At 34.4% G+C, this 15,529-nt stretch overlaps 1 protein-coding gene across 50 annotated transcripts in view; it reads right to left on the reverse strand.

Moving 5' to 3' along the window:
• Nucleotides 1–15,529, reverse strand: part of LOC126939504 (uncharacterized) — a 557,395-nt gene that overhangs the window by 329,547 nt on the left and 212,319 nt on the right. For all 50 annotated transcript variants that reach the window (XM_050764859.1, XM_050764858.1, XM_050764860.1 and 47 more), the window contains 3 exons: nucleotides 10,307–10,357; nucleotides 9,439–9,543; nucleotides 1,860–1,913 (listed from right to left, as the gene is read on the reverse strand). In XM_050764859.1, the coding sequence (XP_050620816.1) occupies nucleotides 1,860–1,913; nucleotides 9,439–9,543; nucleotides 10,307–10,357 (210 nt within the window). The remainder of the gene's footprint in view (nucleotides 1–1,859; nucleotides 1,914–9,438; nucleotides 9,544–10,306; nucleotides 10,358–15,529) is intronic.

Consider the following 15,529-nt stretch of genomic DNA (forward strand, 5'->3'; position numbering starts at 1 on the left):
GGCATCTGATTACAAATCAAGGCAGAAGCACCAAAGCAGTGCTGGTAGTCATTATATTCTTCACTGCCATGCATTTGTGGTAAAATAATAAACAATAAAAACCAATTTTACTTAAGAATACCTTGATAATTATATGTCTTTTGAGTATTTTGTATGATGAAATAAAGACAGTACTTCTACATACAAAACAAAAAGAGTTTTCTTGGGCAAAAGCATGCCGTGTTAAGTTGTGAGCTGAACCAGCTGCTTTCTTCATGGACAACATTTTTATCTGAATGACAGGAAAACTATACTTATTCAGACATGGATATGTCTTGAAAATGAGTAAAGGAAGTAATGGAAGATATCTTGAAAATGAGTAAAGCAAACCCACCAGACTTCAAGGAAAACAACTGAAAATGTTTGTTGTCGATGATAAAATTCAAGTTTTTAAATGAAAATAATTTTGGAGAACTCGCATCTGCCATCATGAGCCTAAGAACTTCCCAAAGGTTAAAGACCTTTCTTAAAAGACTAGTGGTTATACAGATGAATGTGATCTCTTTAAATATGTAGTGAAATGTGTGAACATTTGGAAGCTCTATAAACCTCAATGATCCAGTATAGTTATGCACCACAAAATGATGTCTGGATCAATGATGAACTGCATATTCTGTAGTAGTCCCATATAATTATAATACTGTATTTTTACTATACCTTTTTATGTTTAGATACACAAATATCCATGTGTGTTACAATGGCCTATAGTATTCAGTACAGTGGCAAGCTGTACGGGTTTGTGGCCTGTGAGCAATATAGTCTCCAAGTAATAGGTTACATCATACTAGATTTGTGTAAGTAAACTCGTGATGTTCTCATGATGACAAAATTGCACAATGACAAAATTACATAACAATGCATTTTTAGAATGTAGCCCCATCATTAAGCAATGCATGACTATATTTTCCAAATAACAAAATAATTATAAAAAATAATTATACAAGTATTTTTAAAAATCTGGTTAATGAGCAAAATAGCCAAGTCGATTTTAACATAAAGTATAAAAAGTTCACTAATAGGTTTTTGGAGTCTACATTGCAATTAACCTTTAAGAAACTGCCACTAGTGGAGTTTTGGTGTAATCTCAAAGAAGAATATTCACCATTATCTGAAAAGGTAATTCTTCTCTCTTTTCCAACTATATATTTATGTAAGACCAGATTTTCATCATATACTAACCAAAACAACCTATCATAATAGATTAAACACAGAAGCAGATATAAGATTCCAATTAGACATTAAAGTGATTGACAAAAATGTAAAATAATGCTCCTTTTCTCACTAAATTTTTTGAAAAAAATATTTTTAATGAAAGCATGAAATTTATGTAAACATGTAATTGGTTTACTAATATTATTTTAAACAAATCATTAAATAAATGTTGTACAATTTTCTCAGTTCTAGTATGGTAAATATCAACAGATACAGCTCACATAAACTAAAGCTCTTTGGGATCCTCAATAATTTTTAAGAATGAAAGAGTCTGAACACCAAAAGATCTGAAAGTCACTACTGTAAATAAATCAGTATATAGTACTATAAGCATATTATTTAAATCTATAGAAGTGATTAAAAGAACCAAAACCAGAAGCATTCAGAATTGGTTTTCTCAAGGGAAGTGTGACTGGAGGTGGGAAAAGATAAAATAAGGATGTGTTTCATTTTATTTTTAGCCTTTCTGTACCTTTTAATTTTTAACCATTTTTAGTAAATGGTAAAAATAGCCTATTAATAAAATACAAGGATAAACAAAAATATAGAAAAATACAGAAAGGAGCATACTGCTTTTATCAGTCTTCACATGGCAATTTTTTGCTCACCTTTAAGCATCTTCACAACCCCTGTCAATGTATTCATATCCATATCTTCATCAGCTATAAGGTAAAATAAATTCACATATATAAGCATTGATACTCAAAAAATAACTCATATTTGGTAATTTTTACCATTTCCTCTAGAATTTCCTCACCTGTTGTTTTTACTTCCTCATCTCTATAACAAAGAAAATAATACTACTTACCTTACAGGCTTTGAGTAAGCATTAAAAGAGACAGAAGAAGTACTTAGACTTATGCCTAGCACATTGCATATGCAAAAAAAAAAATAGCCATTAGTGTTTTTATTTTTAAAAGTAATAGAAGTAGAGTCTACATCTATTCTTCTGATATAAAAAAGTCATATCATATATCTTTTCTCATTTGAATATAATACTGATATATTTATAACATCTTTTAAAAGTATAAAATCTATTTTATTAAATTTCCTATCTAATCTCTACATGTAATATATAACCCGGGGGCTTGTTACAGTGGCCTGGAGAATAGTTTTTCATGGAGAGTAGCCAATCAAATATTCCTAAATATACGGAGAGAAGAAACTCTATAATTAATGTTTCTGCTTTCACATTTGGTAAGGTCCATAAAAAGAAGTTAGGGGAGATATGATTTTAATTAGCAAACAGTTACAAATAATGGCAGCATGACCTGATGCTACCCTCTGGCCCCCATATATGTGTCAGATAATTATCTGTGTGGAAAGAAAACAATAAATACCAATTGTACAGTAAAAGAATATGTAAATACAACTTACATGAACATACACACAATCTTCAAAACTATAATTAGTCTCATAAGACCAAGAGAGTAAGAATCAGTGATAAGACTCTTTGGTAATATGCTCTCAGACTCTAGGTAATGTGACTGCTGCAAATAAGTCATGCAATTTCTGATTATTTGCTAGAAGACTAGGAGGTTTTTTTGAAGTTTCTTAGCTGACTGTGATTTAAAAAGTTTTGTTCTGTGAATTAAGGAAAATAAATAATTTTTAAAACTTTTTATTTAAATTTTTGTGGGTACATAGTAGGTACATATATTTATGAGTTACATGAGATGTTTTGATACAGGTATGCAATGCATAACAATCATATCATGTAACATGGGATATCCATTCCCTCAAACTTTTATCTTTTGTGTTACAAACAATCCAATCATAATCTTTTAGTTATTTTAAAATGTACAATTAAATTATTGTTGACTATAGTCACCCTGTTGTACTATCAAATACGAGGTCTTATTCACTCTTCCTAACTACTTTTTTTGTACCCATTAACCAATCCCATCTCCCCAACACCCTCCCATTACCCTTTCCAGCCTCTACCCTCTATCTCCATGAGTTCAATTATTTTGCTTTTTAGATCCCAAAATAAGTGAGAACATACAATGTTTGTCTTCCTGTGCCTGGCCTATTTCACTTAGCATAATGACCTCCAGTTCCATTCATATTGTTGTAAATGACAGGATCTCATTCTTTTTTATGGCTGAACAGTACTCCATTGTGTATAAGTACCACATTTCCATTACCCATTCACCTGTTGACGAGCACTTAGGTTGCTTTAAGGAAAGTTAATACTTTTTTAATGTAAAAACCCAGATTCAAAGGACAGGGAGATATTCTACCTCTTAATGAGTAGAATGGCAAAATAAAATTATAAAGAATTGGGAAGAATTATTATAGTCAGTCTTGAAAATAATCTATCATGTATAGATACACAGACAGCAATAAAGAAAATGTGGCCAAATAACTAACATTTGTGAATATGGATGTTGGGTAAACAGATGTTCATTGTATTATTTCTGCAAATTTTCTGCAGGTTTAAAATACTTGAAAATAAAATCTGAGAGGAAACTTTGCAGATTTTTCTCCATGCACCACCTCCAGGTGCTCATGGCAGAAAGATTGGGGCATGGCAGAGGATCAGAAAGTGCTTTCCACATTGAAGCCAGACTGGAGGAGAGGAGTAACTGCCATCATGTGAAAGACATAAGGTCTGCATGGGCCCTTTTTTCATAAGGCTCAAAAACCGTATGCTGCTGGGGAGGGGCAACAAATTCTGTCACTCTCAGGGCACAAATCACGAAACAAATTGGGGGGTGGTGACGGGGGAAGTGGTTAATTAAAAAACTCTCCCCCTGAGAGAGAAGTAGGATACCATCTTGGGCTAGGATCCTATGCCAATACCAAGTAAAGATTTCCAACTACTGGAAAAGGGAAAGAAGCTGTCTCCCACATAAGGCCCACTACAATGCAATGCAGCGTTTGGCTGCCTCAGAGAGGAGGCATACAATAAAAAGAAAAATTAAAGGCAGCTAAAGAAAAAGAACGTATTACATATAGAGGAAAAGTATTGCAGCATACTTCTCAATAAAGGCTATGCAAGATAAAATATTACGAAGTTATATCTTTAAATTATTAGAATACTAGGAGAGAGGAGAAGTTGCTGACCCAGAATTCTATACGAAGTGAAAACACCTTCCAAAATGAAGGAAAAATATCTTTCAAACCTATGGAGAGACCCGCATGGCAAGGATCCCCAGGGGGACTTAAGTTGCTAATAGCAACAACTATGTAAGTGAGTAATCTTGGAAGTGAATCCCCCAACCTCAGTGAAACCTTCAGATGACTGCAACCCTAGCCTATATCTTAACTGCAATCTCATCACAGATCCTAAGCCAGAACCACCCTTATGCCACTCCCATATTCTTGATCCACTGAAGCTGTGGGCAAATAAGTGGTTCTCATTTGAAGCCATTAAGTGTTGGGGGTAATTTGTTATATACAAATAAGTAATTAATACTTATTAAATAGGTAAAATAGGCCATAAAATAAACTTCAACAAATTCAAAAGAACACAAATTATACAGACTATGATCTCTAACCAGAACAAAATTAAACCAGAAATCCAAAACAGAAAAATATCTCAAAACTACACAAACATTTGGAAATTCAATAACACACTAAATAACCCGTAAGTCAAGGAGGAAATCATAAGAATAATTAGAAAATATTTTGAATTGAATGATAATAAAAATACAATAAAATTGTAGGATACATTTAAGTAGTACTGAAAGAAAAAGTGGGTAGTATTTATGGTTACACTAGAAAGAAAGCTATCAAGACAGTGATCAAATCTACTTGACAAAACTAGAAAAAGAACAATATTAACCTAAAGCAAGAACAAGGAAGGAAATAAAGAACAGAAGTCGCTAAAATTGAAAGCAGAAAACTGACAGAATAAATCAATGAAACTAAAAGCTGGTTTTAATAAATAAAATTGGTAACATGATAAAAAAATAACAGAGAATACACAAATAATCAATAGTCAGGAATAAAAGAGGGGAAAATAACTACCGATCCTGCAGGCAATAAATAGGTAATAAGCAAGTATTATGAGCAACTTTATATCCATAAAGGTCCTATCTAAACAAAATGAACAAATTTCTTGAAACACAAAGTATCAAGGATCTCTAAAAAAGAAATAGATAGGCCAAATATTCATGTATCTATTAAAGAAATTAAGTGAATACTTAAAACCTCCAATCAAGAAAATTCCAGGAGAGGAAAGTTTCAATGACAAATTCAATCAAACATTTAAGGAAAAAATAACACCAACTCTACACAAGCTCTTCCAGAAAACAGGAGAGGAAGGGATGTTTTCCAATTCTTTCTATGAGAGCAATATTACCCTAACACTGTAACCACACAAAGATAGTATAAGAAAAAAAGGTACAATCTGACCAAATTCAATGGCTTATGCCTGTAGTCCCAGCTACTCATGAGACTGAGGCAGGAGGATCACTTGAGTCTAGGAGGTTGAGCCTGCAGTGAGTCACGATCATGCTACTGCACTCCAGCCTGGGCAACTGTCTCAAAAACAGAAAACAAATAAGCAAACCAAACCAAAACAAAAACCCTACAATCTAAAATTCATCATGAACTTAGGTACAAATATCCTCAAAAATATTTTCAAATTGAATCAAGGAATATATTTAAGAGATAATACATTATAACCAAATAAGGGTTATCCTAGGAGTGCAAAATAGGTTTAATATTAGAAAGTGAATTAATGTAATTTACTATATTAACTAATTAAGGAAAAAAAACCTGATGGATGCAGATAAAGCATTTCACATAATTGAGTATCCATACATGATAACTCTCAGGAAACTAGGAATTAAATAAAATTCCTTCAACCTTCAATAAAGGGCATTGACAAACACATAACATCATACTGAATGGTGAAAGACTGATTTCTTTCCCCCTAAAAGTGGGAACAAGGGAAGGATATCCAGTTTCATCACTCCTATTCAATATTGTGCTGGAAGTCCTAGAAAGTACAATAAGGCAAGGAAAACAAAGGGCATGTGGATGTGGATTAGAGAAAAAAAAGAAATAAACCAGCCTCTATTCATAGAGACATACATATTTTCAAAGAAAATTCTAAAGATTCTTCCAAAAAAGGTAAAACTAACAGGTGAATTTACAGGCCAATCTATAAAAATCTATGATGTTTTTATATACTAGCAATAAATAACTGGAAACTGATTTTTGAATTGTCATTTACAATACTACCAACAATCATGAAATACTTAAGTATAAATCAAGCAAAATATGTATAAGATCTGTGTGCTATCAGTACCATAGGAAATGTAAGAAAATCATACACATACATAAAAATCTGTGTGCTAAGGCTGGGCGCAATGGCTCACACCTGTAATCCCAGCACTTTGGGAGGCCAAGTCGGGTGGATCATGAGGTCAGGAGTTCAAGACCATCCTGGCCAATCTGATGAAACCCTGTCTCTACTAAAAATACAAAAATTAGCTGGGAGTGGTGACGTATGCCTGTAGTCCCACCTACTCAGGAGGCTGAGGCAGAAGAATTGCTTGAACCCATGAGGCGGAGGTTGCAGTGAGCTGAGATCATGCCACTGTACTTCAGCCTGGTGACAGAGTGAGACACCATCTCAAAAAAAAAAAAAATTTCTGTGGGCTAAATACTATAAAACACTGATGAGATAAATCAAAGATAAATAAATAAAGACATATACCTTGTCACAGATTAGAAGATTCAATATTGTTAAATTGTCAATTTTCCCAAATTGATTGATTAAATGCAATGCTAATAAAAATCTTAGCAGAAATTTTGGGTAGAAATTGACAAGCTGATTCTAAAATTTATATGGAAAAGAAAAAAATAAAAAAAAATTCAAAAATACAATAGTCAAAACAATTTTGCAAAAAAAGAACAAAGTTGGTAGACTGGCAGTACATAACTTCAAGACTTATGATAAAAATACATTAAAGGATACACACAAAAATCAATGGAACTGAATAGATCATCCAGAAATAAAGCCACATACATATAGGCCACATACATATAGAAGGGCAAAGGCAGTTCAATGGTAAAGAATAGTCCATTCAACAAATGGTGCTGGTTCAACTGAATATCCATATGTTTTTTAAAAAGAACTTCAACCCATGTATTATAACATATGCAAAAACCAGGTCAAAATGATCACAGATCTAAATGTAAAATTTTAAACTATAAAACTTCTAGAACTCTGCTGCCCTATACGGTAGCTGCTAACTACATGCAGTTGTTGAACATTTGAAATGTGTATTGTCTGAAGTTAGGCATATTATAATAGTAAAATATCCACTAGACTTCAAAAACTTAGTATGAGAAAAGGAAAGTAAGATATTTCATTAATAAGTTTTTATACTGATTGCAAGTTTAAATGATAATCTTTAGGGTATTTTTATTTAAAATCTATTTTTAAATAATTTTTTTACCTCTTTCAAGTTTTATTAATGTGGCTATTAGAAAACCTAAAATTACATATGAGGATTGCCTTATATATCTATTGGACAGCACTGGTCCAGAAGAAAACATAGTAGAAAATTTTTGCATCTTTGGGTTAGGTAAAGATTTCTTAGATACAGCACAAAAGCACTACCTACAAAAAAAAGTTTCCAAAAACACTGGTAAGAAAATGAAAAGATAAGTAACAGACTGAGAAGAAATGTTTACAAAGTGCCTATCAAATAAAAACTTGTATTTATAATACATAAAGGGTTCTCAAGAATCAATAATCAGAAAACAATCAAAAAGTAGGCAAAATATCTGAGTTGACGCTTCAGAAAACACAATATGCTAATGGCAATTTACAACCTGTTGTTCAACATTACTTGTCCATAGGGAAATACAAGTTAAAGCCACAATGAAATACCAATACACACATATAATGATAGTAAAAAAAAAAAAAAAAAAAAAAAAAAAATAGTTGACACTACCAAGTGCTAGAAAGTCTGCACAGCAACTGAAATGCTTATATCGGAGACGGTATAGCCACTTTGAAATAAAACAATGGTAGTTTTTACTAGTCACTACAAACATTCAAACTATAAGGTATAGTTTGAATTCAAACTTACAGTTTCAATGTTTGCAGGGACTATAATCACCAAAAACTGGGGCAATTCAAATGTCTAATATCAGGAAAAAGGATAAACAAATGTTGATAAAGTCATACAATGGAATACTATTTAGCAAAAAGGGCAGGGAACTGATACATTCAACACCACTGATGAATCTCAAAACCTTATTGAGTAAAGCAGCCATACACAAAAGATTACATATGTAAGATTATACTGTATAATTCCATTTACAGAAAGTTCTATATCAGGCAAAACTAATCAATGGTGATAAGAATGTGGTAGAAATGCGTGGTTTGTCTCAGGGGAGGAATAAGTAACTAACTGGCAAGGAGCATAAGGGAATTCTCTGGGAAGGGGGGCGGGTGGGGGTGTGTGTGTGTGTGTGTGTGTGTGTATGTGTGCGTGTGTGTGTATATATATATCCCAATTGCAGTGTGGGTTTTTGATGATTGTCAAAACTCATCACCCATACCTACGAATATTGTTTTCCTTTATTCTGTAGCTGTGATTTACTTTCAAATGACAGAAAAGCAAAGAAACTTGGTGACTCCATTCCTGACTAGATAGATTATTCAATTCTGTTATTTACTCTTATTCACAACACTTCTCCACAATCGCATTGGAAAATAAAGACTGGTTAATTTCAAAGTGTCTCAGGGGTGTGTTATTGCTGTATTTAGAATTATCTTTCTCCCAGTTGTTGCAAATAATATTCCTTACATATTTATTGAATGAAAAAAAAGCTCATCATATTGTAACCTTAATCTGTGGTTTTATTGTATGTACATTATACCTGAATTTTTAAAAATGAAAACAGGGCAAAAATATAGGTGTGTATAGTCATTAAAGGTTTTTGAACAGCAGGGTAGCACATTAAAAACTGTGCTTTAGGGAAAATAATCTGGCAGCAGGGTGAATCAGGTACTAATGTCTAAGAAGTTTACTATTGCTTAGCCTGTCAAATAATAAGTAGCAGGACTTTTCTAATGGTATAAAAATATTTTAAAAAAATATTTAGCTTAGACAATTCAAATAATTATAGAATCAGAAACTCCCACAGAAAAGTCTCCAAAATCATAAGCTTAATAGTATCTGACACCCACAATGAGCTATTTTAAAGCCTCACCAGTAGCTGACAGGTGGTCTAGTAGATATTGTTGTTCTTCTTCTGTAAGTTTTATATCCATGTTTTTCAAAATAGCATCCACATTACTGACATCAATCTTCCCTCCTTTAGGAAACAAGTATAAGGAAATAAGGGAATAAGGAAAATATCAAATCTACAACAGCATGAAGTTCACATGTTATAAGTCCTACTTACTGCTTGAAATAATGAAAGAAAATTATCCGTTGGTCTTTATTGTACTTTAGGACACAAATCCTTAACTTTATAAAAATGAATAAAACATCTTGATCAAATAGTTAATTAATATGGCAATGCAGAAACCAAACTGAGTAATTATAATCAATAAAGGCCTTGAAAAGTTGAGTTGGAAGGCTTGATTTTACTTGAATTACCAACTTTACAGTCTCTATTTATTAAATTAAAACAATATTTCAAGGTATGACTTTTCATGAATATCTATAATTTTGTGATTTTTATACTTGTCAAGATTATTACAAAATCTAAAAATAATAAAATGGCCTGTTGTTGCAAAAGCATAGTATTACTAAATATTTTTTCAGATGTAGATGTAGCCAGAAGGAATCTCAGGTAATAAGAAATGGGCATATAATAACAAAATAACATGGAAGGGAAACGATTAAACTAGTTGTCTAAGAAATAAAATGGGTATTTTAAAATAAATGTATTGTCTCTATGTTTACCAAATGAACTATATTTTTAAAAATATACAAAAAGAATGTTGCCACAGATAATACTATAAGTTTTAGAAGTTCATTTTACTTATTCATATCTTTAGCTCTTAACATAGTGTCTAGCACTGTCTAGTTATTCAGTAAATATTTAATTAATTAACAAACTTTTAACTCACCTATGGGTGCACTATCTTTTATTCCTTTCTTCTTCTTCACTTTATTATCAGCTGCAAAATAAAGAACTAATTATATCACAATTACAGTAAGTTTTATCAAATCATTAATGTTAAACATAGCAATTCTGGGATGTTGTATATTTTGACCTATAACCTCATTTAATTAAAAATAAGTATAAGATATAGGAAAAAAGAAGGCTTTCAAGAATCATTAATGAAGATTCTTGTTTCTGAGATTTAATGAATCAATCACAAAATAAGGCACCTTTGAAATACATAATAGACCAAAAAACAGTATTCAAGTTTTGTAATATCTTTCAGAACTCAACATGAGTTCCTTTTTAGATGATGGAGGGAAGATGGTTCATCTCATCTATTCATTCTGCTAATGTAAGGAGATAGGGATATGGTACTTTTTTCTCTTATTATCTAACAAAAATAAACTTTTAAGTAATCCATTTTAGTGAGCTTTCTCTTCTAATTTGTGTGTACCAACCGAGAAAAATGTGCTTTTATTCCATTAGGAGCCCTAGAAGTCAGCAAGACTCATAGACTTTTTTGAGAAACCATAGCAAGGAGAAAGTAGAGAAGAATTGCAAGCACTGATATCTAAGAAGAAAGGTCTCTGATAGCCACCAAATTTTCCACAGCCCCAGCATGGCATGCAAGAATAGCAAAATATTTTCCATGACACAGTGAAGGGAACAGAGGCTGGTAAGAGTCAAAAGCCCCAAAGCAGCCTGGCAGTCAAGCTAAGAGTGCAAAGTAACCAGTGCAAGTGCATGCAAGATATAATGCCAGATTAAAATTCAGGTTATTCAGTTAGCGCCAACATGAAAGGACAACGATAAACGAGGATCAAAACAGACATATTATCATAAAAATATCTGAATAGCGGGCACCTCCTTTTCCCCTGCACCTCCACATAAGTCTCCCAGAACATAGATGCAACCCTCTGGAGAAGGGAAAAATGAGAACATCTTGATTTAACTTACAAAAATGCTGATTGGAACATAATTTATACCAGTAGCTAAGATCACTCAGAACACAAACTCACATGTACAAAAACTTTAACATTTTTAATTCAACCAAGATAAGATAGAAAAATAAAAACAGTCCAGATTTTGTACTCATGAGTTTATGACCTAAGAAAGCTGTAGGCTGCAAAATTTATATAATTGTAATACTCACTAGACTGTAGGCTCTATTGAGTCAGGAACTGTCTTGTTTATCTTTGTATTACCAATGCCTAGTACAGTGACTGCCCACAATAAACACACAGTAAATTTTTATTGATTGACTGAAAGAATGAATAAACTGATTAATTTACATACCAGATATTTAATAAAAATGTATTCATAAGCATTATAAATTCCCTGATCATTATATAGAGAATACATTTTCATAAACAACATTAAATACAGTGTGAATGCCAACTCAAATGTTTACATCAGTGGTTCTTAACTGGGCAATTTTGCCTCCTAGGAAACATTTGACAATTTCTGGAGACATTTTTGGTTGTCACAATTATGGAGCGCTACTGGAATCTAATGGATAGACAACAGAGATGCTGCTGAACATGCTGCAATGCACAGTACAGCTCCCCACAACAAAGAATTATCTAATCCAAAATATCAATGATGCCAAGGTTGAGAAACCCTGATCTAATTTTTTTTTGTCTTTGTATAATCTAACAAGCCATGCACCTAGTGTTTTGGTTTCATAGCTAGGCACAAAATACAACAATACTTCTGATGAACTACATAACTATAAATTGAGTAAAAAAAACCTCTTGAATTGCCTGGAGATATCTCATTTAATCCATGGCTTAACTAAATTCCAGCTCTACCACTTAGCAGCTAATAAATTAATACTCATATAGCTACAAATCATCTAACTGTATGATTATTGATTTATTTATTGGTAAATGGAAATAACGAAATCTAGTTCAAATGATTATTGTGAGAAATGGGTAAGATAGTATATGTAAAATGCTTTTCACAGTGATTAGAAGTAGTAAACATTCTATATGATGGCTACCATCATAATGTTAAATATTTGTAAATCTAAATCTCAGGTCAGACAACTCTTCTAAGCTACAGATCTATCTATCCAATGAACTACTGGACATTGTTTGAGGGGAAACATCATTTCCTTATCTTTAAATCCCCACAGAGGGAAATAATTTTAATTGAATAATAATAGGAGGATTCCGTTCCAAGGTGACCGAATAGGAACAGCTCCGATCTGCAGCTCTCAGCATGACTGACACAGAAGACGGGTGATTTCTGCATTTCCAACTGAGGTACATGGTTTATCTCATTGGGACTGGTTGGACAGTGGGTGCAGCCCACAGACGGTGAGCCGAAGCAGGGTGGGGCATTGCCTCACCCAGGAAGTGCAAGGGGTTGGGGATTTCCCTTACCTAGCCAAGGGAAGCCATGACATACGGTACCTGGAAAAGGGACACTCCCACTCAAATACTGTGCTTTTCCAATGGTCTTAGGAAATGGCACACCAGGAGATTATATCCCGCGTCTGCTTGGCGGCTCCCACACTCACAGAGCCTTGCTTACTGCTAGTGCAGTAGTCTGAGATCAAACCTTGCTTACTGCTAGTGCAGCAGCCAGGCACAGGGAGAGGCGTCAACCATTGCTGAAGCTTGAGTAGGTAAACAAAGCAGCCAAGGAAGCTTGAACTGGGCAGAGCCCACTGCAGCTCAGCAAGGCTGGCTGCCTCTGTAGTCTCCACCTCTTGGGGCAGGGCATAGCTGAGCAAAAGGCAGCAGAAACTTCTGCAGACTTAAAAGTCCCTAACAGCTCTGAAGAGAGCAGTGGTTCTCCCAGCAAAGTGTTTGAGCATAGAATGGACAGACTGCCTCCTCAAGTGGGTCCCTGACCTCTGTGTAGCCTAATTGAGAGACACCCCCCAGTAGGGGCTGACTGACACTTCATATAGCCTGGTGCCCCTCTGAGACGAACCTTCCAGAGGAAGGATCAGGCAGCAATATTTGCTCTTCTGCAATATTTGCTGTTCTGCAGCCTCTGCTGGTGATACTGAGACAAACTGAGACCTCCAGCAAACTCCAAACTCCAATAGACCCTGCAGCTGAGGGACCTGACTATTAGAAGGAAAACTAACAAACAGAAAGGAATAGCATCAACATCAACAAAAAGACATCCACACCAAAACCCCATCTGTAGGTCACCAACATCAAAGACCAAAGGTAGATAAAACCACAAGGATGGGGAGAAACCAGAGCAGAAAAGCTTAACATTCTAAAAACCGAGCACCTCTTCTCCAAAGGATTGGAGCTCCTCGCCAGCAATGGAACAAAGCTGGATGGAGAATGACTCTGATGAGCTGACAGAAGTAGGCTTCAGAAGGTCAGTAATAACAAACTACTCCGAGTTAAAGGAGGATGTTCAAACCCATTGCAAGAAAGCTAAAAACCTTGAAAAAAGATTAGACAAAAGACTAAGTAGAATAAACAGTGTAGAGAAGACCTTAAATGACCTGCTGGAGCTGAAAACCATGGCACGAGAACTACGTGACACATGCACAAGCTTCAATTGCCAATTCAATCAAGTGGAAGAAAGGGTATCAGTGATTGAAGATCAAGTTAATTAAATAAAGCAAGAAGAGAAGTTTAGAGAAAAAAAAAAAAAAAAAAAAAAAAAAAAAAAAAAAAAAACAACGAACAAAGCCTCCAAGAAATATGGGACTACGTGAAAAGACCAAATCTACATTTCATTGGTGTACCTGAAAGTAGTGGGGAGAATGGAACCAAGTTGGAAAACACCCTTCAGGATATGATCCAGGAGAACTTCCCCAACCTGGCAAGGCAGGCCAACATTCAAATTCATGAAATACAGAGAACTCCACAAAGATACTCCTCAAGAAGAGCAGCTCCAAGACACACAATTGTCAGATTCACCAAGGTTAAAATGAAGGAAAAATGTTAAGGGCGGCCAGAGAGAAACGTCGGGTTACCCACAAAGGGAAGTCCATGAGACTAACAGCATATCTCTCGGCAGAAACTCTACAAGCCACAAGAGACTGGGGGCCAATATTCAACATTCTTAAAGAAAAGAATTTTCAACCCAGAATTTCATATCCAGCCAAACTAAGCTTCATAAGTAAAGGAGAAATAAAATCCTTTACAGACAAGCAAATGCTGAGAGATTCTGTCACCACCAGGCCTGCCTTACAAGAGCTCCTGAAGGAAACACTAAACACGGAAAGGAACAACCAGTACCAGCCACTGCAAAAACATGCCAAATTGTAAAGACCATTGATACTAGGAAGAAACTGCATCAACTAAAGGGCAAAATGACCAGCTAACATCATAATGACGGGATCAAATTCACACATAACAATATTAACCTTAAATGTAAATGGGCTAAATACCCCAATTAAAAGACACAGACTGGCAAATTGGATAAAGAGCCAAGACCCATCAGGGGCTGTATTCAGGAGACCTATCTCATGTGCAGAGACATATATAGGCTTAAAATACAGGGATGGAGGAAGATCTACCAAGCAAATGGAAAGAAAAAAAAAAAGCAGGAGTTGCAATCCTAGTCTCTGATACAACAGACTTTAAACCAACAAAGATCAAAAGAGACAAAGAAGGCCATTACATAATGGTAATAGGATCAATTCAGCGAGAACAGCTAACTATCCTAAATATATATGTACCCAATACAGAAGCACCCAGATTCATAGAGCAAGTCCTGAGAGACCTGCAAAAAGACTTAGACCCCCACACAATAATAATGGGAGACTTAAACACCCCACTGTCAGTATTAGACAGATCAATGAGACACAAAGTTAACAAAGATATTCAGGATTTGAACTCAGCTCTGCACCAAGAGACCTAATAGACATCTACAGAACTCTCCAAACCAAATCAACAGAATATACATTCTTCTCAGCACATCACACTTATTCCAAAATTGACCACATAGTTGGAAATAAAGCACTCCTCAGCAAATGTAAAAGAACAGAAATCACAACAAACTGTCTCTCAGATAACAGTGCAATCAAATTAGAACTCAGGATTAAGAAACTCACTCAAAACCGCACAACTACATAGAAACTGAACAACCTGCTCCTAAATGACTACTGAGTAAATAACGAAATGAAGGCAGAAATAAAGATGTTCTTTGAAACCAATGAGAACAAAGACACAACATATCAGAATCTCTGGGACACATTTAA

The sequence above is a fragment of the Macaca thibetana genome, chromosome 16, assembly GCF_024542745.1.
Source record: "Macaca thibetana thibetana isolate TM-01 chromosome 16, ASM2454274v1, whole genome shotgun sequence".
Taxonomy (NCBI): Eukaryota; Metazoa; Chordata; class Mammalia; order Primates; family Cercopithecidae; genus Macaca; species Macaca thibetana.